Raw genomic sequence first — 22867 nt, forward strand, 5'->3', positions numbered from 1 at the left:
AAACTGATCTGCTTGATTTTTGTAATGAGGCCTAATGGAAAAATATACATGTATTCTAAAAAATGGTATTCAAATAAGCACAACCAAATAATAAAAGATTTTTTGGTCAGTGACACTAAGAGTTCAAAGTGATGATGCTACTGTGGTGCAGAATGCCAGACTTTCTTGTTCCCAGTTATGATATAATACCTATTATCTTATAGCCAGCTGTGTCATAGTTCTGAAACTTAGGAAGTGTGCTTTGACTACTGAAAGTCAATTTGCCAGACTAGGGTGTAGCATGTCAAACCCTTGTGTTGTTTTTTGTTTGTTTATTTTGTTTTTTAATGAAATGAGAAGATGCATAAGTGCACAACTTGAGCAAAAGGAGACTGCTGATATGATGATGTGTTCCTTTAAGGTCCCCTCTTGTGAATGTAATAACAAGCAGTAGGACACTGATGAGGTTTTCCTGATAACCAGAAAGCAGCCTGATCTATGGAGTCTCCAGCAGCTGGAGAGGACGTGTTTTTGATTTCCATAAAGCTGGGAATCCTTAGGATGTCAGGGGAAAAAAAAAAAAAATCTCATGCAATAGTGGAAAGTGCCCAGGCTAAAACAAACAAAAGCCCCTGAAGTTAAAAATAACTATTAAAAAAAAAAAAAAAGTGCCAAAAAAAAGTCCCAAAAAACATCATCAACAACAAAGAAGTTTTTCTTCTTTCATGTGCAAATTACAAAACTAGTTAATTATTAACTGGTTATTTGGGATCCTGACTGCAATAGGGCAGACACAAAGAGAGTGTTCTCCTAAGTGTGCTGAAGTTTCTACATTTATTCTAGAATCAAAATACAGCAACAGATAAATCTGGTTTATGGCTTTCTTGGCATTATTTCTGACTGCAAACATATTGTAAGTGCAGAAGCTATACTTCAGAGTAGTCTTAATTCCAGGATAGTTCTTTAATGTCTACATGTATGCACGCTTACATGTGTACTTTTTGAGGATACATTTTATATTACAATGTGACATTCAGTGCATATCTTTAAGCAAAAAAAAATAAGTCTTTTCATGTATGTGATGTATGTGCTTACAAAATTATGGCTTTTCCCATTTTTTGTTCCATTTTTTATTGTCCTGTTGCTGCTTCTACTCCCCCCCTCCCCCCTCGCCCCCCCAGAAAGAAAGCAAAAACAACACACACAAAAACAACAACAAAAAAACACACCATAAAATACCACCATCAAAACTTAATGTTCTGATTATATACAGGATGTAGTGGATTCATATGAGATATGCTCAAAAATGCAAGCACTTGGCGTTACTCAGTATGAACATATCAATGTGATATAAACTTGGTGTATGGAAAACAGTGTATTAATTTGTGTGGCTTCCAGTTAGTAAACTCACACCTTATTTTTCTTTTCTCATTTCTCATACTGTATATCTCTATAGAGAGACCAGTTCTCTAAGTTGTCTTCAGTGACATTGATAAATGTGTGTGTGTGTGTGTGTGGAATTTGGTCGGAAACATAACATGCAGCTGTTGAAGTGGTTTTCATTTAATACAAACATTCATAGGAAATATCAAAAAGCCTCTTAATTTTGTTGTTTACTAACTAAATGGAGGGGGTAAGGAGGAAGCTTACAGCTTTCCCCGTGAGCCAAATTGTTTTTTGTTCTAAAAAGTAGACTTTGAAGAAGGGCTGGTAATGGAAAGTGAAATATGTTTTGTCTAACAAAAAGGATGAAAAAAAGCTTCAAATAAAAATGGAAGGAAAGCAAATCCGCAACAGATGGAGCAACCCTGTTTTTCACACAGACATGCTGTAATGCAGGGGTAGTCTTCTGGGGAATACTGTTGAGGTAATACCCCTGTATTTGTTTTTGATACTTTGATAGAATGAGAAGGGAGGCTTAATATTAGAAGCAGCAGCAGCTGATGGATGGGTCAAGAAGGCTTTTCTTCCTAACTTCACTTGCCAATTAATTGTTTTACATTTCTTAATACTTTTTCTGTGTATTGGCCATTGTATCAAACAAATACTATATGCTCATCTACTGTTCAGTATAGCAAATAAAAAGCTGTTACCTGAGAATATTATTGCACCTGAACAGTTACCTAAGAGGGACAGATGGCTGTTACCTTTTGAAAAGATTTTATTGACATAACTGAAATAGCTACTATTTAACATGGTATTGTCTGCTAATGTTACACACATTGTAAAACAGGTAATGCAAAATTACCCCGTTTTACACCAGTAATCTAGCAGAAGGAAATAGGTAGTAAATTTTCATTGTTAATCCTCCTCCCCCAAGGAAACTGAACCTTTCTGAAGTTGGTAAATTGACCATTTCCTCCATCTGATCCAAAGGCAGACATTCAGTGTTCCCGAGATAACGCAGATTTCTTCTATGCTGCTTGGCCCAAACTAGGAAGATTGCCAACTCTTCATTCTATGGCCTTTGTCCTGAAATTATTAACAAGGTTATTGGCTGTGCATTGATTTATAAGGGCTGTGCTTTGAACTATTTTACTGTAATCTGGCTAGTTATTTGACTGTTTAAATGATTTTCATTACCTATTAGATAAGGATTGAGTTGAACGAAAAATTCTGTGTAATCCCTGGCACGAACTGATTCTTTGAGGTAACCCATTTTTCAGAAAAGATTGCTTTAGTCGGTTTTAGACTTAAGGATTTTTGATTTACTAAGGACTTTCTGAGTTTGAAGAGAGATTTTCATGAAGTTAGTAATATTTTAGATAGATTTGGGTTTTAGATGTGGAATTTAGAAAGCAACAATAAATTTTCTATTTCCTAGCCATAGAAGGGCAGAAAACAGATTTATTTATGCCCTGTATAGGGCCAAGTCATTTTTCACCTAAGGCAATAAAACTGCAGACTTCAGCTCTTCTTTCTTGGCAAAGCAAATGATATGGAAAATTGAATCTCTGCTTTCCTAGCAGTGAAAGTAAAACGTGTGTGTTTTTTTTTTTTTGTTTGTTTGTTTGTTTTTGTTTTTTTGTAGTTACTATCTGCTTTAATTTGTCAGCTCTGTAAGCAACTCTGCTTACAAAAGGGGCAAATGGGGTAAAAGAAGACTGAGCAAAGGCTGGTGGAGTGTTTTGTGTGTGACACAGCCTTCTGCTCATCTGCTGAATGAGAATCTTCTCTTGTCTCTCTTTTATTTAAGAACTGTGTCCCATACAGTTCTCCTAATAGACTGCTGAAAAGCTAACAGGATTGAACAAACAAATGATGGGAAAAAACACCACCTCCTCACCTCACCTCACCTCCCAAAGTGGAAGGGAAGGCCTAATTCCTCCCCCTCCCCCCCGCTGTCCCTTTGTAGTTCATCTGCTTAGAAAAGAAGCCTCCCAGAATTGTAGCCTGAGGATATTAAAGTTGGCAAAAGGGAAACTGTCCTGTGTTTTCTGAGAGGGGATGTTCTGAGGAGAGTAATAAATGCTTTGAATATTCATTGCCATTTAAACAAAAATGTGAGGCCCTGAGTAGAGATAAACTGGTTGTCCCGTGTATTTAGTGAACTGAATGTACATACTTTGTAAAATAAGATTTTGTAAGGCAAATAACTTCTCATCTAATAGTTAAAGGGAAGTGTGAAAAATAATTGCTAAGTCTAAGATAAGTTTTAAGATAAGTCTAGGTAAACAAAGAAGAAAGAAAACAAGGCTGACAGGTGGTGTCAAATGTTCTGATGAATTTTATGGCCAAATGTGTAGAAAGGACTTGCTGATGCAGATCAGGAATGTTTCAGTAATTTGTAGAGCCTGGATATAAGTTGAGTGGTTAGAAAGTTGCCCGGTAGAGAAGGACCTGGGAGTATTGGTTGATAGTCAGCTGAATATGAGCCAGCAGTGTGCTCAGGTGGCCAAGAAGGCCAACAGCATCCTGGCTTGCATAAGAAGCAGTGTGGCCAGCAGGGCTAGGGAAGTGATTGTCCCCCTGTACTCAGCTCTGGTGAGGCTGCACCTCGAGTCCTGTGTTCAGCTTTGAGCCCCTCACTGGTGACAGAACAAGGGGGAATGGGCTAAAGTTGCGCCAGGGGAGGTTTAGGTTGGATGTTAGGAAGAACTTTTTTACCAAAAGGGTTGTTAGGCATTGGAATGGGCTGCCCAGGGAAGTGGTGGAGTCACCATCCCTGGAGGTCTTGAAAAGACGTTTAGATGTAGAGCTTAGGGCTATGGTTTAATGGGGGACTGGTTAGTGTTAGGTTAGATGTTGGACTATGGGACCTTGGAGGTCTCTTCCAACCTAGAAATTCTGTGATTCTGTCCTTAGACCATGTCCTTTTAGGCTCAAAGTTCTTACCATGTTTTCTCTGTATCACAGAATCATAAGTCATTCAGGCTGGATGGAACGTCAAAGTGTAGTTCACCCTCCTACACAAGTTCACAGCTTGGCAAACTCTGACTAGTCTCAACTCTGATTTCAGACCAAGTCCAGAGATTTCACAGCCTCTTTGAGCAACTATTCTATTATTGTGAGCCTCATTATCCTCACAGTTTTGCTGACTTTTTTTTTTCAGATTGTCTTCTGTTTCATTTTGACTCTCTCTCTTGTTCACCAGTGTCACACCTTAGTAAAGAAGTGAAAAACTAGAGTCAATTAATCTGTTAATGTTGAGGTAATACTTGTAGTATTAGGTGCAAATATTTTTAAATGGTAGGGGTACTTTTTGGAGCAGTTTAGTAAAGCTGGTTTTATAATACAAGTCTGTTGAAGTACTCTTCTCTATGGAGTAGAAAGGGGGACCATTTGTTAGTCCTTGTATTTGTGTTCAGATCTAGGAGATGTACATGTACCATATGAATTCTGATGTTACTATCATAGCATTGTGTCCTAGTTTGTACACAGTGGGCGAGACAAAAAAAGATCTTATAGTTCAGTGCTTCCTAGCATACTAGTCTAGGCCAAAGGGCCCTCCAGTTGGTGTTTTTAGGAGTTGCCAGGATCAGATTCGAGTTGAAGGGGTTCATTCTGTTGTGCTGTGAGAAGCTGGAGTTGTTGAATATGTTTTTTTGGAGAACAAATTACAACTTTAGTAGGTTTTTACTGAATGTTGGTTGTAGTTACTTGGGTGAAGGCGATACCATTTTAGGAGAATGTAGTTGATAATACAGTTATGCACATTTATAGTCTGAATAAAAGCATATTTATGCTGTGGAAGAGTGATACATTTCTTTTTATGCTTCGTAGTTTTCTTTTTCATGTTCTGCTGCAATTTTCAACTATTTTTTCCATTCTTGTCCTATAAAATCAGCATCATATTACAGAGTACTAACACATCGAAAATTGTTCTTTGTTGCGCTACATATTGTCATGAATACTGGGAATATGGAACCATCTCCTGCAACTTTCAGAATCAAAATTGAGCTAACCATTTGCAGCTTTTTTTATAGTGAAAGGAGAGAAAGGGGCACTTTGAAGACCTAATTCAGCTGAATACACTTACATGTAAGGATGAGGGAAATTACCCCTAAAACATACAGTTTCTCTCTGACCTATGAAGGGTATGTTGAAATTGAGAAGTCCAAATGAAGAAGCTGGGGGAAAACTGTATGTGTGCTAGTCACTGCTGCATGTTTGTGGAGAGTTCCTTGATCTTGTAGGCCTGGGGAGAAGAGGACTGTGGTTAGAGAAGTGACCCGTACCCAGCTGGGAATGCTTGTGTTTCTGCTTTTTTTCTTCTTTTTGTTTCTTGCCAGTCCAGGTGTTGATGCTTCTTGTTTACTTTATAGCCATTTTTCCTTTATCAGTCTTCATTTTTAGACATATAGATGGCTGTATGCTTCTGCAGTGTACTTCTGTCTTCAGAGATCACAGAGCCTGGCTCATGTAAGGCTGTAGGAAAGCAGAAGGTCTTAAACATGCTGTCCTGGAATACATCAGACTACTGAATGGAAAGCTGAAAATCCAGGAACCTGTCTGTGGGCTGATTTTTTTTTTTTCCCCAAGAAATTGACAGCAAAGACTGAAGTACAAACTGTTAACATCTCAAACCATCCAAAGCTTACTGGGATGATGTTAAAATGGAAGATGGAAAGAAGGAAAACTCTTGAAAAGATTAATATTGCTCTAAGATTCTCACTTGTGAATTTCTTTGTAATTTAAAAACTTCATTATTCAATTAAGCTTATCATTTTGGGCTTCCAACTCTGTAATTAATAGGCAGTGTCTCGAAGAAATATTCTTCTTTCTTTTGTTACTCGTTAGATAGCGGTGTTTTTTTGTTGTTGCTTTTTTCTTCTATAGCTTTTCTGAGTTTATAAGCTAATGACTGAATCATTTATGCATATGTGAATGAAAACAAACCTCAAGGACAAGCTTCCAACTCAGCCAATATGTTATTCACCCTAAGGTAAAATACAAAAGAAATAGAAACTTAAATAAACATTTCCTGTAAACAAAAATGAAGATCATATTTCATACTTCAAGATGAAGTGTCTGTATCTGAAAATGTACATATTGAAATGATCAGTGCAAAGAGCTGTTGCTTCTCTTTCCCTTCAAAAATTATCTTGCACAGATAGTGATAGATCCAGAAGAGTTTTCACTACCTTGCTGAGGGGAAACTTATTGCAATCCACTTGTGTCTGCCCACATTCATCTTCATGTTCTGTCACTGAGTACAATCAGTTTGGTCATGCTCGAGTTGGTATTAAGAAGATGGGGAACAAACAGTGCTGGCTTCTGTCCTTCATTGGCCTGGAGGCCAATATTTTTTTTCCATTATTTTCCCAGGAACAGAGGTGAAGGCCATTGCTTCCTGCATCCTCCTCTTTGCCTTTTTTAAGATGGATATAACAGTAGGCATTTACAGGTATTAAAACTGAAATATCCAGTTGTATGTGTTTAAAAGTGAGCATTTTGGAAGCATCCTGAATTTATGTGCTGAGTAAATATTGTATCGTTACCATGCTGCTCAATACCATTCCTGGTCTGAGACAGAATAACAGTGTTGTCAGCTAGATTAGCAACAAATAATATTAGAAAATATCATCTCATTTCTTAATTTTAGCAGATAGAATGTATTTAGTTAATACAACCAGAGAAGACAGGACATTTATTTTTTTTTCTGAGTAATTCTTTATTTACACTTCTTTATTTTCAATTCTTGTATTGACGTTTCCAGTGACTTAAAACATTTCGTGATTACCAGCGATCTCTTGCTTGAACAGTGACTAAGACACTGCCCTGCATGTAGAATGTAGATATTCTGTTAAATACTGTTAAAAGATGCCCATGTACCAAGAAAATCTGCTTCACCAGATTGCTCATGGAGATCTGGTGCTGAGTGTTCTCTGAACTTTGGTATGTAGGAGAGAGATGGGAATTCAGTGCAGCATTTTGTATTTTTAATTTTGGTCCAAACAGAGGAAGAAGAGTGGTTGGAAAGGTAGTTGACTTCTTTTATGAAGTTTCTTTGCTTGCTCTTTTCTCATGACAACAGATGATAGAGGAATAATTTTGGTTGTGTTTAAATATCAATACATTTCTACATCCAATTTATTGGTTTAGGCGTTAAAGGCAAGTATGTTTTATTTTCCATTTTTTCTTCAAGAGACAGATTGAGTTTTTTAATGTCTCTTCATAGATTTCTTAAATCGCTATTATTTTTCTATTTTAATTTTCTTGGAATGTCTCCATTTGGCCTACAACTTTTCTTGAACTGAATGGAGAAACTTTAATAAAAAGTGCTTTAACAGAAGCTTTACTAGTGCCATATGGAGGGGAAGGGCATCACCTGTCTTTTTCTTCAAATGATATGCTAAGGAAGAGCCATTAGTTTTGTCCTAGAGATAGTCTGAGTAATGTCTTTGTCAAAACCAGCTTTATTATATGATAGTTAGCTCAGCTGAGATAAAAGAGTTTTGACCAGTATAGTTAACACCAAGATCCCAAAGGAAGATCAGAAGATACAATGCACCACTCGTGATAGCTGCTGTGGTGACTGGCAATCTGACAAGTTCTTTAAAAGTCTGTTAATTCACTGTAAGAATTAACTCTTAAATATTTTGAATCAGGACAACGAGATGGTACATTGTCATAAACTTCCTTTTCTGCTTTGGTATTGTGGGAATAGAAATGTTGTTTTTGCAGAGTTACATTGTTTTGAAGGAGGGAATGTGGTACTGAGATATGCTTACAGTGATAAGAAAGTTTAGCAGGCAACCTAGTAAAATGCAGACAACCAGACTCCTTAGGACAATTAGGTGAAAATCACGGTGTCAAGTCAGATAAGTGAAGAAACATCACCACTTCAAGCAGTAAAAATGTCAAAAGAAATTTGAAATTTAACAGGCCAGCAACTGAAGGCCATGCATTGTTTGTGAAGCATCAGATAGATTGTGAACCTGGATTACCCACTCAGTGGGGAAACAGGGGAGGGTCCTGCCATCAGAAGGTATATAAACTGTGTTTTGGAACTAGTAGATGCGCTCTCTCCTGCTTGTGGGGCGCCCGCCATTGCAATCGCGAATAAATTACTACTTCACTGAGATCCTCGCCTGAGCCTAAGTTATTGGCTATGGAGTGTTTCTCACAGTATGTAGGATACCTGGATGAAAATAAAAAGTTATCTAATGCATTTTATGTAATAGGAGGAAGCATTTGTAAGAAAGTTGCAGGTTAAAATGATCTCAGCTGGCCTGTCATCAGTGCTGTCTTTCTCCTTTTTCCTTTAATTTCTAAGACAAATGTTAACAGGAAATGCCCTGTGGAAAGTAAGTTAAACAGTGTTTAAGCTATTGATTGTGAAGTACCTCATCTGGGAAGAGCTTCAGATTATAGTGAGACTGTTCATGTAGGCTCTGGTATTCAGAAAGGCTACCACTTAGTATTACTGGTGTGTGGAAATGTAGCCATTTGTTCTCATTGAACATGCATATTTTCTGTGCATTCTGTCATGCTGACAAGAGCTCACGAGTTTTTGATGCATAGCATTTGTGTCAAGTACTTATCTGATCCATTGTGAAAATTAGGGATGTAGCAAGAAAAAATGTAGCAGATAAAGACAGATACTCTAGTACAAGGTGTGTGGACAGTATGCAGTTACTCAAATCTGTTTCTGTTTTCATCATCTTTGAAACATGGTACTTGCAGGGTCTTGTATTTTAATTGATATCTCCTGATATTCTTACATGCTCTGATAATTATATTCTAAAAAGACTTACTATTTGGAAGGAAGCAGCTAATGGGGACCTCAGGTTACAATGTGCAGGTCAGGTCTAAGGGTATTTATGTAAAGATTTTGGCCTCAAGTTTGCTTTTTCTTTCTCCATGGAAGTCTTGCCTTTGACTTCTCTTGGAAGGGTTTGGAAAAAGTGAACTTTCCATTATGTGTGCCATTTATATAGTATTTACATTCATATAGAGTAGTAGGCCACATGCAGTTTTTATTGTAAAGTTACTTGAGATACATATAATTCAAGATAGTAAGTTATTTATGTTTTTCTATGGTTGAGATTTCACTTAGTAAATATCAGAAGAACTGTACCTTTCTATTTACACTTTCTATTTACAAAGCCCCTAAACCCTTTAGTTGTCATCTTTGATGAGCAGTTAAAAAGCAGTGTATTCTTCACACAAAGGACCTAAAAGTAGAGGTTGCTGCATCTAATTCCTTCTTAACACATCAACAGTAATAAACCTAATGTAATGGTGACTTGTACTTCTTCCTTTTAGACATAACTATGGTAACAAAATTGTTTTTTTGTTAGTCCTTTCTCCTGCATTCTTTGCCTGTCAGCCCTTAGGGCATTTATGTCTGTGCTTCAGCCTTTATCAACCATGTGCACATTCACACACTGGATTGTTAGTAGGTCTCCTGCTGTGGAACGCACAAAGGGAAAGATGCTTGAAAAAAGAGAAAGTATTAACCTGTGTAAGTAGCACAGGATAGTTCCCAAAATGTCTCTTTGCATCTTGCTATTTGCCCCTTTCTTCTGCATAGTTGGCATCAGTGAAACTGCAATAGTTACCAGTCTTGCCATTGCCCTGTTTTCATGTAGATGATAGTCCATGGGAGTAGTTAGAGAGTTTGAGCAGGCTGAACAAACAGGGTGATAAAAGTTACTGCAAGTAAACTTCCCTTTTTCTGCTGACCTTTGATATTGTGGACATGTCCGGGGAAGAATTTGGACAGGGACAAATACGTGTTTCCATATTCACAGAGGCATTCTGTGAAGTAGCTGTTCTGTAAGCTGAACCAGAATTCATAATTTTTTGTATAGACAGAATCCCAGGATACTCATGGTAGATGCAGTTTGTAATTCAGGATTACCTGTTTGATGTGTTTTGTCTGTTTGAGTTATCATGATTTTACAATTTATTGTGTAACATAAAATGTAATTTAATGCTGATATACTGAATGGCAGTTATCTGAGTTAAAAAGAAGCATGTATACTGTGAATTATTTCATGCTTTAATGCAAGAGAAGTTTTACAATGGTACTTCTGAAGATAGAACAGATCTGTTACCTTCACATCTTGTGTTTCTAATGTTGTTTTACAATAGTCTCTGAGAGACAGCAGATTTTAGGTTTGTGTAGAAAAGGAAATTCAATATCAAAACTAACAGATGCTTTTAAAAAGCATTTCAGCTTCAAAACTGTAAACATATTCTTTTTTACATTTTATAGTTTTACCCTTTATACAGTTTAATTCAGTTTTATATTTAGATTACTTTGTCTATGAAGAAATAGGATATGCCTTTCAATACTTGTATTATAGACTGGAATATTAACATAATACCACATACTTGTTCTCTGTGTAACTCTTGACATTCCTGGTACTGTTCTCCAGCCGGAACAGAATTCCTGCACAGTTCTGTTACTCTTTAGTTTTATGGCCCATATTTCTTACTTTAATACTAGTGTTTTTTTTTCTTTCATCTGTCTTCCTTCCTGATGATGTTCTTTTTTCCTTCCTGTTGCTATAAATTTGTTTATCAAAAATTATTTTGTTGAGCAGAAATGTAACTTTAATATTGCCACTGGAAAGGCTGAGAAGATGGATGTTCAGAAAGAAGCGTGTAATAATCTCTTATAGAAAAAGAGTTGTGTAACTTTGCAAATATCGTATTATCATAGAATGGTTTGGGTTGGAAGGGACCTTAAACACCATCTAATTCCAATCCCCCATCATAAGGAACACCTCCCACTAGAAATGTGTTTAATGTCAAAGGAAGACAGAATCGGTTTACTTCAACTCCTGTCCTTAGCAAAGACACCGCTGGGTACCTCTTTTGTTAACTGTATAACAAAGATTTCTTCAGCTCTCCACTGTGTATTGATTTTACTTTAACATTTGCATGGCTTCTTCAATGTTTGATAAATATTCGCTATATTCAGAAGATAGCAATTACTGTGATGTATACTGTTGTTTTTTTTATAGTACTGTGGAAGAATAATCATGTTTTATTACATCTGTCATCCCTTTAGTGGGATGATTTTGTGCATGTTTATTTTTTCTTTAAGCATTTCACTAGGAAGATATTTTTTAACCCCTCGAGTGTCTCATCGAGGAACTTGTGTTTGAGATTACGCCCTGTCACGTATGAATTTCATATATATTAATATAATCTCCCTACCTGTCCCAAAATTCATGTTCATTTTTGTACTAGGAGTGTAGTATTTTGAATCTAGTAGTATTTGTACAGCTAAAGGTAATTATGACATACATATGTGTTTTAATTATTATGGTAAAAATGCGTAGTTTTTGGATACACTGCAGCAGATGATTTAAATCAAGTGGGCAATAAACCAACTGTCATACTGAGAAAAGATGAAGAAAAATACAGTTCTTCATTTTTTCAGTGTAGTTTTGAGTTTGTGAGGTGACGAATTTGAACAAGGGAAATTCTAATGAGGGAAAAAATACTCTAGGAATGAAAGCATAACAAGAGGACAGAGGAATTCCTTAGTTAGGGCATGACAGATAGCTGAAGGGGAGGGTATTGTGAGACAAGAAGGCACAGTGAAACTATATAAAAGGAAGGTAAAAGGAAGCCAGTAATGCATAATTGCGTTATATATTGCTAACTGATTACATATGTATATTGGGAGCTATATTTGCACGTATTTAAATATTAAGATTGTATCAAATATACATAGTAATGCAGTAAGTGTATTGGTATAAAAGATATAACTGTTACAGTAAAATATCAACATGCATTTTGTAATAATGTAGTGTATTGAAATTACTTGGTATCTAATGATGTAGTCTTAATACCAGCCAAAAATATTTCTCTATTAATATGATTTAGCATGAAGATCCTAACACACAGGCATGAAAGAAGTTAGCTGTTTAGGCAGTTGTTTTTTGGCAAAGACTCATCTTGTAGTAGCTCCTTTTGTCATGATGGTTTAAGAAGGTTTCAACAATAAATAACAGCCATAATCCCTTTAAATTTTCCTTCATACTACAAATACTCATGATACATGTAAGGTTTTGTGGTTTTGATGTTTTCTAACACTTTGTAACTGACCATTTTGTTATTGTTGTTGTTGCCTGTAGGATAGTATGACATTACTTTTCTACAGATGAGTAAATTGTTTTTAAGGATCTCAAGTAGAGTTCAGTGTAAGTGTCATGTTTTAAGTTTTACTCCCATTCATGTTGGCCAGTGTATTTCAATTGGGAAGAAGAAAATGTAGTCAATGTCTAAAATAGGTCCAATGTCGTAAGAGGTGCCATCTAAAAATACCTGTTGTTTTATTTGCAGAAAGCCATATTCTTGAGGATGTAAACAAGTGTATCATCGCACTGAGAGAGCAAAATGCTGACAATTTAGATCGTGCAGCAGGTGCGATCCGAGGGCGTGCTTCAAGAGTAGCTCATATTGTTTCGGGTGAGATGGACAATTATGAGCCAGGGGCTTACACTGAAGGAGTGATGAAGAATATTCAGTATTTAACCAAGAATGGTAAGTTTCATTTCTGAACTGTGTTTTCAGTTTCTTTAGTTGTAAAAGCATTCTTTTATACGTCACATTTAAAAGGAATCCTGTGATTCTCTGATTTAATGAATTAATAATGCACTGATGTTTCACTATATGGTCTCTTAGCTCCTTTCAGCATACTGTCCAATTATAATGATACCATACAGTTCAAAACTAACTTTTAAAAATTAAATTACATAATTCATGTAAGGGTTTTTAACTTCTAGAGAACTTTCACTACAGTTTTTACATAAATGTAATTAGGAATATTTGGAGACTTGTAACTGACGAGGCAGCAGCTTTCTGCTGTGTTTTACTGGCCTCAGCACATCTGTTTTAAGCAGATGAAAGGAAAGCTTGTAGAGAAATAGAAGTTGGTTCATGATTTGTTTACACTTCAAGGATTATTGTGCAGTGGTTAAACGTTCTCAGATATCTTCAATTTTGCTATGTGAATTTGGAACTTCTTAAAATATTTAGTAGTGTCCATTTCATTTTCCATGATACTAAAGAGAGTATTCTTTACTGGAATATCCCCATATTGGAAGCCGGATTATAACTGTCCTATTCTATAAATGGTTTCTGGTTTTAATATAAGCAGTGTAAGGCTGAAGATGGTATGAGGGGCTAGAGGAAGATCAGGAGAGATGAAGTGTATCAGTTGTGTCACTATATGTACTACTTTTTGTGAAAGACGATCTTACACATCTAAAATGTAATTTCTGTCAACAAGAAACTGAAGCGAACTGTCAGCCATTTCCTATTGCTATTTTTTTTCTACTTACTCTTTAAATGGCATTATAAAGCATGAGGCTGCTTGGGTGTGAACAGAATTGATTTTTAATCCTATTTGTGTCCTAGAACATTTAATCTCTGGCCTCATATTTTTTGATTCAGTATATACACTAGGAGCCTGTAGAGACCCCAGGACTTGCATGTTCTCAGTGGCTGGAAGTCTAATAGTTGGGTGGTATTACCAGTTTTCTGGTAATCTGTGTGTCTCTGAAATAGAGGATTCAGTTTCATGAACACAGAAGTCTGAATGCTAGCTCTGTCAGTCTAAACAGGTTTCTAATACATTAAGTTTGCTTGACATTTACTTTATTTTACTGTGAGAAAAGACAGTTTGAGCAGTTTTTTAATCAGTTCAAATAGGTCCAGGACAGAACTGCCTTCATGTGAAACAAGAGTGAACTGACATACCAAAGAAGTTGCAAAAGGGATAGAATAGTGAGAAGATTTTGGAATAGACTTGCCTGGTTTTATCTCCTTTTCTGACATTTTGATGAGAAAATCTGAGTACTTGGAACATAATGTTCTGTTTTCGTAACTTTTGAAAGTACTATGACATATAGTTAAGGAAGAAGCAATTACAGGAAAGCATAGTTTTTATTCCTATGTAAAAACTGAGCTCTTCTTTCTTGAAACTGGTGGTATTGAAACACATCAGGAGTTGATGCGGATTTCTGTTCTGTTGCATTGCTGTGACAGAAATATATATATAAATCTGCGTATTTAAAAAAGACAAAGCATAAAATTGGTTTGGGTTGGAATATCTGGCTGTGTCAAGGGACATCAAGTACAGTGTCATTTGCGCAAACTTCTTTGTGGTACTTTAAACCTAAAAGTCCTGTACTTCACATAATTCAATAGGAGCTGTAAAAGGAAAACTGTACTTTTCATTCCTACCCTTATTTATATGATCTGCAGTGAAGAGGCTTCAAATCATTATGAGGATTTTTTGGTTGGTTTTATTTTTCTACTGCTTCAAGAGACATGAAAAATGCAGGTAAGCTGCAGCCCTCAAGTTTAACCTGGTGCACATAGTTACTGCTGGGTCTTCCAGGAGCCAGCTGATAGCAAGGTGGCCTTACTAGAAAATAACTTCGCATTTTTTCTGCCATTAGTTCGTTTGCGTGACTAAAGCAGGGCAGTGAAATGCATTTTTTATGCTCAATGAAAAGGTAATGTGTTACTGAAGAGACATTATATGAGGAGTATACAGTTAGTGAAAATAGAATTATGGAATAATAGTGTACTACACAGAAACTGCAAAAATGCACATGAAAGCCTAAGGTCACTGAATCTCTCCTGTTGGAAGACATCATGCTTAAGTGAGCAGGCAAAATTAGCTATTCATCAAATACTTCTTTAATAACTGCTGTACAATAAGTGTTAAAAGCTGCTGCTTAGTTTCCTAGTTGAAGTTACATAGTCCTGTCCAGATACCAGTTGTTTTTAAACAAACAGATTTTATAGTATTATATATTGGAGTGTCTGCTTTCTCCAATTTATGTTATTCCTCTCCTGTGTTTTGCACCTTCCCATTCACCCAACAACAAGAAAACCCTAAGCAAAAAAACAGCAAAGCTCTGTCAAAACACTCTTAAGGTTGTGGAGTCCACCTCTTAAAAGTTCAGTTATACCAGAATAAAGGTTGTCTTTTTAGCCTTGATTTGCACTTGGTATATGCATTATGCTGTTTGAAGTACGTGATTACACAGTTAAGTTATGAAGTAGCTGCTTAATTCATTCCACTGGATGGACCTGTTTTAGGCGTTCACCAGGGTCACATATTGAAGGAGGCTGTTGTCCATAGGATCAGTTCTGAAAATAATGGGGCAGAAGAATGCAGGAGGACAGTATATGATCTGATGGTGCAGATAGTTGGTTTGGACTGCCCTTGTGTGTACAGAGAGGTGACACTTCAGGTTAATGAAGTTACAGCTAAATGTGGGATGCAGGAATACTCGCCCCCTCCTGGTGTGAGCGAGCACCCTGAGTACATCCTAGTTCTATGTCAAGATGAGATTGGGAGCTACTCTCTCTCGTCTTCTTTTCAGGTTTTAGTGGGAAGGACATTAGGCTGTGTGGTCAGAAAAAGAAACGTGCAAAACATTTGAACCAACATCCCTGTCCAGATGTTAGGAGATCAGTACTGAGAATCATGCCCTGGAAATGCAGGCGCCATGGTCTGTATGAAACCTTTACTGACTATGGGGAAGAAGAATGTTCAACCATGTGGTCTACAAGCTTAATGAAGGCAGTTGTTGAAACCAGCATTTCCTGTCTCGATTTTACAAATGCAGAGGTAGAGGTGCAGGTTGTATTCTTTTATGTTTAAGACTGAAAACATTAATATTGGTACCTCTCCATCATTCCTAATGCCTGGCACTGTTGATTAGATTGAAAAGTGCAGGTCCTTGCATTTTGATAGGATTTGTTTACTGTTGCATGAATGCAAAATGAAACCTTTAAGGAAGACTGATTATAAAAACACAAGGTATTTCCACTTCTGAACTGGAAGAGTAACCCTGTACTGTATTTTTAAATAATCAATCTACTCTATTCATTTTCCTACCTTCCAGAATCTGCAGTAGTTAAATTTAAGTAAACAGTTTATATTATGGTATCTACCTGTTGATACAGTAAAAAGCCTGTGTTTATTGTAAATATTGTCAGCAGTGTTTCTTCCATGTCAAAGTATAATAATACACTGTATAAAGTGCACATTCCTTTTATATAGATGCATGTATACATGTGTATAAATCCTCTATTTATTTAGATTTAAGGATCTTGCAAAAATAAGGAAAAGGGATGGAGACAAATACTTTAACTGTATTAAAGCATTAGCACTTTTAACTGTGAGTCACTGTAGCCTTAAGTCCACTTGTTTTTGTGCTCGTAGGGCTGAGGGACGTAGAGGAGCCCATTTTCCACAGCTTTTTAAAAGCAGAATTATGAAATGCCTTGTGTGATTCACTTAGGGATAGGGCCTAATGTAAAGTTCAGAAATACCGATGAAGGTATGTTTGGAATGAAAAGCATGTTTCTGTTCTCAAATTGTAGATCAGCTGTAGGTGTTGTTCTGAAACTGCCATTGGCAAGACACAAAATATCGATCCCATTCCATTTGAAATATGACTGAACATAAATTAAGACAGAGTTTAATCTATAAGAACGGTGATACCAAATATAAAGCTGAACATGAATTTGAAATTGTTTTGCTGCTTCAGAAAATATTTAGAAGCATGTACATAGCTGTGAATTCCAAAAAAATTCTTCAGAGGGACGTCAGATCTATCAGACCTGATACCAACAATACTGATTATAATTAGGAATTCAAGAGCAGAATAGATGGGAAGGGTTTTTTAAGCAATTAATCATCTGGGTAAGCATGAGTTTCTAGACATTTTGGAGTCAAGGAAAATCTCATATCCAGTCCCATAACTTACTTAGGAGGCTGTAGGACATCTCTTTTGGGTGTTACATACACATGCGTCCTTGCTATACCAAGGGGATACCAAGGAAATCTTTGACCTGATTTTCTCCTTTGTGGGACTTGTGAGAGCTGTTTTAGGACTATTTCTAATTAAAGACTTTCTCAAATTCGTTCATTTATGCGTTGCCAGTTTGCACGTTTTCTTCATGTGTCAATGTGAGCAGCTCCACATGGATGAGCTCCACAAGCTCCCTTGGCCCCAGTGGGCCAAACACTTCAAACGTAGACCTGTTCTGGAGGCACTTGGCTTGTGTTTAAAAACCTTTACAAGTTCAAGTTAACCTTTTCTGAAGTGCTTTCCTGTGGTTTTGTCCTGAAACTCATTCAATTCATCCTGACCCAGTTGTCTGCTGTATGGGCAATGTTTTTGCATCTTGTTTTCCAGTGACTTTAAAGAATTTTGAATTAAATTATTTATGTTTATTTCTTGGTCCCAAGAATGGTATCTTGGACCCCTTCCAGAGTCTCCTCTCAATTCCAGTGTGATCAGTTGCATAGCCTCTGTGCTTACACTGGTCTGCTCTACCTCAGACAGGACTTTGCTTGTATAGCACTGTATTAAATAATTCAGCTTGATGGATTAACTCTACTACATTGCTTTTCTCTGGGAAAGAAATTTATCTCAGCAAGTAAAGATATTAGTGTTATCTGATGTTGATCTTCTTGCTTGTTTTTTTTTTTTTTTCATTTATGTCCATATCTTGCACACTTACAAAGTTACTAGCTTATGCATGTATTTTCTAAGTTGCTTTATTTGCTTTTTTCAAACAACAGTAACCTAGACTTGTAGCAACAGTTTATGCTAAGCAACTGACAGTTTCCTTTGTCCACTGTCAGAATTGTTTGCAGTAAGGATTATATATTTTATCCAATTCAAAAACTATTTTCTCAAAAGATACCAGCCAAGGAGGTAACACGTGGAGGCTTTGTGGCATTTTTTCCTGTTCACTCCGACATAAAGTATTTTGTTCTATTTTTGCATGCCATCTAAGCCAAAATAGGGGAAGAAAAGTATTTTCAGAGACTTTATTGTCTTGCCTAAGACATACCTACAGGTTACGTAGAATGAATATGCTGTTGAAGGTCTTTATCTCTTTCATGGTGAAAACGGTACTAATATGAGAGATCTCATTCTAGATGACTTAGATGATGGCGGCTGAAATGAGGTTGCTGAATCTCATTTTGTAGTTTATGCAAATTCAAAATCTGTAATTAATTAAAAGGGTGAATTATTTTTAAGGGAAAAACATTTTTCACTGTTTGTCACCCTCAGTGAGATTTAAAGCGAATGTTGTAATTTATAATAAACTCTGTTTATCATAACAGAGGTTCGTACCCTTGCCCATGAAGCCCAAGGTCTGCTAAATAGGACTGTGTCCTTTCTTTGGAAATGACTGAAAAGAATTTTGATAGAAAAAGACAGCGTATGGCTTCAGCTTGGAAGCTTGTGGAATTGGTGTAGAACTCAGACAAGAGACAGGTCGTAAGAAACTGTATTCAACAAAGAATTGTAAAAACTAAGAGGATAACTATGAACTAAGAAAAGTGCTGTAGGTAAATGTTTCCTCTCCCTTAAAGTTTGAGGGATGTTGATCGTTGCATAACTTAGCTTAATACACACACACACATATATATTTTTTTTTGCTTAGGATTACCAATAGTTGTAAAATTTTCTAAATTAATGTCCATTGGTTTTTGTATTCACTGCTCTACTATAGAGTCAACAACCTGCATTAAGTCCACAGTGAGCTTTTTTTGTAAAGCACTCTTCTAATCCTTCTGAAGCTGTGTTAAAAATACTAGCTGTAAAAAAATGTCAGATTTGTTTCACATGTAAAGAATGTTATGAAGAAACAGAAACGTCATCTAAAGTCTTTGTGTTTCAGATAATCAAAAAATGACTCTGAGCATAACGCCATGTCTTCTTGCCAATCTTACCTTCTCTTCCTGTAGCTTAAAAGTAGCTTTTCTTCATTCTTAATATCATTAATATACGTATTAATTATAAATGGTACATGAGAGTTAAGATGCTCATAACTACTCATTTGCTTGCTTTAATTTGCTGTTGTGCTTAGTGATCATCCAAGGAACTGAGAATAAACCTCTCCAGTGCCCTGTGCCAACAGGCTTTGTTCGGAAAGAGCTTCAGAGTATCTGGTGCAGTCTTGCTATCTAGGGCTCTAGGTCTTAAACACAGTCTTCAAAAACTTTTCTCCTTCCTGAGATAAAAAATAGCAAGAACGGCATTTAAAACACAACATTAATACAGAATGAAGTTACGTTTATAAATAAGCTAATAACTTTATTTTTGCCTCCTTCAGTTGTTTTTTCTTTTTGTTCTTTTTTTTTTTTTTTGGTTGTTAGGCCTTTCTTCTAAATTAGGATAGTAAAATAAATTTCTGTTACCAGCATGGATTTGACATACGTGATGTTGCTTCAGCTAGTTAAGTGGGGAGAGGGGAGGAAGATGAGGGAAGTGTCTCTTGGTTTTAGTGGCATCTGCTGAAGAAACTGGGAAAGAGAAGTGTTTTTTTTCTTTTTCTTTTTTTTTTTTTTTAATTTTAAAATGTACTCCTGTGATAACAAGTTTGCTGTGTATCCATGTGAACCTAGCTTTATTGCAGTCTGATTCTGGAGCAGAGGACTCTTGCATAAGCCTTCCTTAGATGTTAATATAATAATGTACAGGAAGTGCTCCTACATCTTCCCCCCCTCCCCCTCCCCGCCCCAGTATAAATTTACATCTACCAGGATGCAGTTTGTCATTTTCCTCCCTCCCTCCCTCCCTCTCTCTCTTCCTTCCTTCCTTTTTCCATTTCAGAATTTACTTTTTATGTTCAACATACACAATGTGATGATTTCTTCACTGCTTCTGTTTACATGAGGCTACTTGAAGCAATGGCTTGTGACTTTCCAACATGTAAATTAACTTAGTCTATCCCTTTAAATATATTTTCCCTTTTAGGCTTTAAGGATCCAGTACAGGGATTCTTTTGGCAGTGTCCATTCATAATGGATTTAAGTTGTTACCAAGATCAGGGAACTGCTATTGATCTTTCTATTATATATTTTATTTTAAACTTAAGCAGACTCTTCACTGAGCTTTAACTTGGACAGTTGTTATGTGTGTGCCCATATCAAAGCCATTACCAGCATTTCAGCTGGGACTTTTTTCTGCAGAGGACCTTAGGTTCCCCTTCTTTTCCAAGCTAAGAACCTTTCATTTGCAGTTCTGTAGTCTGCCTTTCACTTGCAGCTCTGGAACCTTTCAGATAGTTATTGTGAATGTATTTTCCAGCATCTCTGTGGCAGTATTTTCTTCTTGCTGTGTTAATAATGTTTTTCTCATAGTCTTGCACCTACAAACCCTGTTATAATTGTTATTGTACGTTCTTGTGGGAATTACAAGTACGCTGTGCTCTTTTCATATTTGTCTGTGATTAATTTTTTGTCTTAGACGCCAGTTTAGCAATTATTTCCTTTGTCATTCAGCATTCAAAGAATTCTTTTGTCTTGTTGTCTTTTAAAACATTGTAGTACATTAGGGATGTCATATACTTTACAGCATTCATTAGTTTTCATCTGAGTATTTTTAAAAAAGTTGGTGTATTAGGGACAGTCAAGTTCTTAATCTAGTAGCTGCATCTGTTTCTGTTTCTTCTTGGAGCCAGTTGGTCAGATATTTCTACTGTTGTTTTTTCCTGTTTTCCATGGTCCAAACCTTTAAGAATTCTTCAATGTTTCTTCTAGTTATTTGGTTTCACAGCATTTACATGTCAGAGTGTAACCTGCCTTCTAAATAGGGCTGTGGACTGAGTAACTCTATCTCACAAATCACAAAGTGCTTAAGGATTTATTCAATATTCCATAATCTGTGCAGAAATTTCTGTTCAAATACCCAGCTTGAATACTGTCCTGTTAAGATTTCCCGCAGACCTGAAAAATTCACTTATTGTTTTCCAGTTTTAGAGCATTCTCAGACCTGCAGTGGTATCATTTGTTTTTGTTTTCTAACCTGAATTAAAAAAGGCAAGAAAACCTTTATATTTCCTACATGGAATATTTTTCTCACGTTTATAACAAAATTTCTTAATTGTTAAAATGTTGCATCATAATCATCAAATTACATTACATGGTCTTTCTCTTTTCTTTTTTTCTTTTTTTTTTTTTTTTTTGTAATAGTTTCAACTATGTACAGTTAACCATTCAATTCAAAAGTGTGCTCTGGGTAAGATGTTCAGTGTCCCACCCAGATTCCTTTCTGGCAAACATGCCCTGAACTCTGTCAGCTTTTACTGCTCTATAGTAACTGCAGGCTGTTGGATTTGGAAATTATGCAGCAGAACGTGTTGGGGGGAACATATGCATAATTGAGCAGGGTTTATTTATGCATGTGTATTTATGTATGGATCATAAATCTGTTAATATAGTAGAACTGATTCATGCTAAAAATATAAATGATACATTTGTGATCATTTTGTTCACATCAGATCACAGTAAGTCTCTCAGCACTTCCATTAATGGCAGTATGTGGAGAAGTGTTATTGAATTAATTATATGCTGAATAAAACATCTATACATATGGCTTCTCTTTCCTTTCTAAGGACCAGATTCTTCTTTTTATCCAAATCCCACCACTACTTGCACTGTACAAGGTCTGGTCTGCTGTGAGCTTTGTTTTGACTCAGAGTTGATGAGAATTTCAGACTGTCCCTTCAGTTTATTCAGTACTATTAAACAACTGTAGTTAGATTAGTTCTGGAATAATTCACTAGACCATCTTAAGATTCATCTTAAAGTGAAGCTTTATATAGCAGATAAAAGTGTAGTAATACATTCATCAACTTTAGAGCAGTTGGGATGTACATGTAGTTCATGCAGGAATATATAGCTGTCCATCACTCATTCTCCTTTATGATTGCTGTCAAGAACTAAAAATTAAAAGGTAGACAGCTTCAGTTGGAAGATTAGAAGGTGTGTGCCTTGTACATTGTTACAAAAAAGTCACGATAGAAGCCTTCTGTTGCCATGCCAAAGCAATATAAAGCAGCAGCCATGCTTCTCATATGGACTAGTCAGAGTTTGCTTCAGCAGCTAGGTTAGGCAGTGAAGAGTTTGACTCCCCTCCTCAGCACCAAAAATGCTTTGGGAGAAGCCATCAGTCTTTCGATAGCATGCTGTTTTTATCTGAAGCAATTTTATAATTTGTTTCCTGAACTTAAGCTGCAAATGAATGTTTCTTTTATCTGACCGTTAGTGTTTTCTATATTGTGTAGCCCAGAACCAGCATTATAACACAAGATACTTCCTTTCTTCTAAATGTTAAGGGAGACAATGTGTTTAATTTTTTAAGTAGACACTTAAGTAGATTTATATAAGGGTCACCTTTTCTGGGCAATTAAATGTTTTTAAAGGGTGCATTCATACTTTGTGCAGTAGCATACCAGGATAAGCATACCTTCTCTTCCTTTGATGTCTTGTTTACTTGTAAGAATTGGCAGTGTTATTATTTTGGAAGTTTTTTTTTTTTCAACGTACAAAGGTTACAAAGACTTAATTCTGCATTTATGAGTCTCCAAAGTACTAAAGAAGGTATCTTATATAAGTATCCTATAGCAGAAGGGAGCTGAAGCATGGCAA

At 36.2% G+C, this 22867-nt stretch overlaps 1 protein-coding gene across 21 annotated transcripts in view; it reads left to right on the top strand.

Annotated features, from left to right (window-relative positions):
- Nucleotides 1-22867, top strand: part of CTNNA3 (catenin alpha 3) — a 477233-nt gene that overhangs the window by 341982 nt on the left and 112384 nt on the right. For 19 of the 21 annotated variants that reach the window (XR_011098146.1, XM_068687731.1, XM_068687734.1 and 16 more), the window contains one exon: nt 12730-12930. Coding sequence is in view for 20 of the 21 variants with exons in the window: in XM_068687731.1 (XP_068543832.1) it covers nt 12730-12930 (201 nt within the window). In the remaining variant the exon portion in view is untranslated. Of the gene's footprint in view, nt 1-12729; nt 12931-15788; nt 16473-22867 lie in introns of those variants that run through there. The other 2 variants (XM_068687736.1, XM_068687746.1) reach the window with 2 other exon arrangements.

This window comes from Anas acuta, chromosome 7 (assembly GCF_963932015.1).
Source record: "Anas acuta chromosome 7, bAnaAcu1.1, whole genome shotgun sequence".
In the NCBI taxonomy this organism is placed as follows: domain Eukaryota; kingdom Metazoa; phylum Chordata; class Aves; order Anseriformes; family Anatidae; genus Anas; species Anas acuta.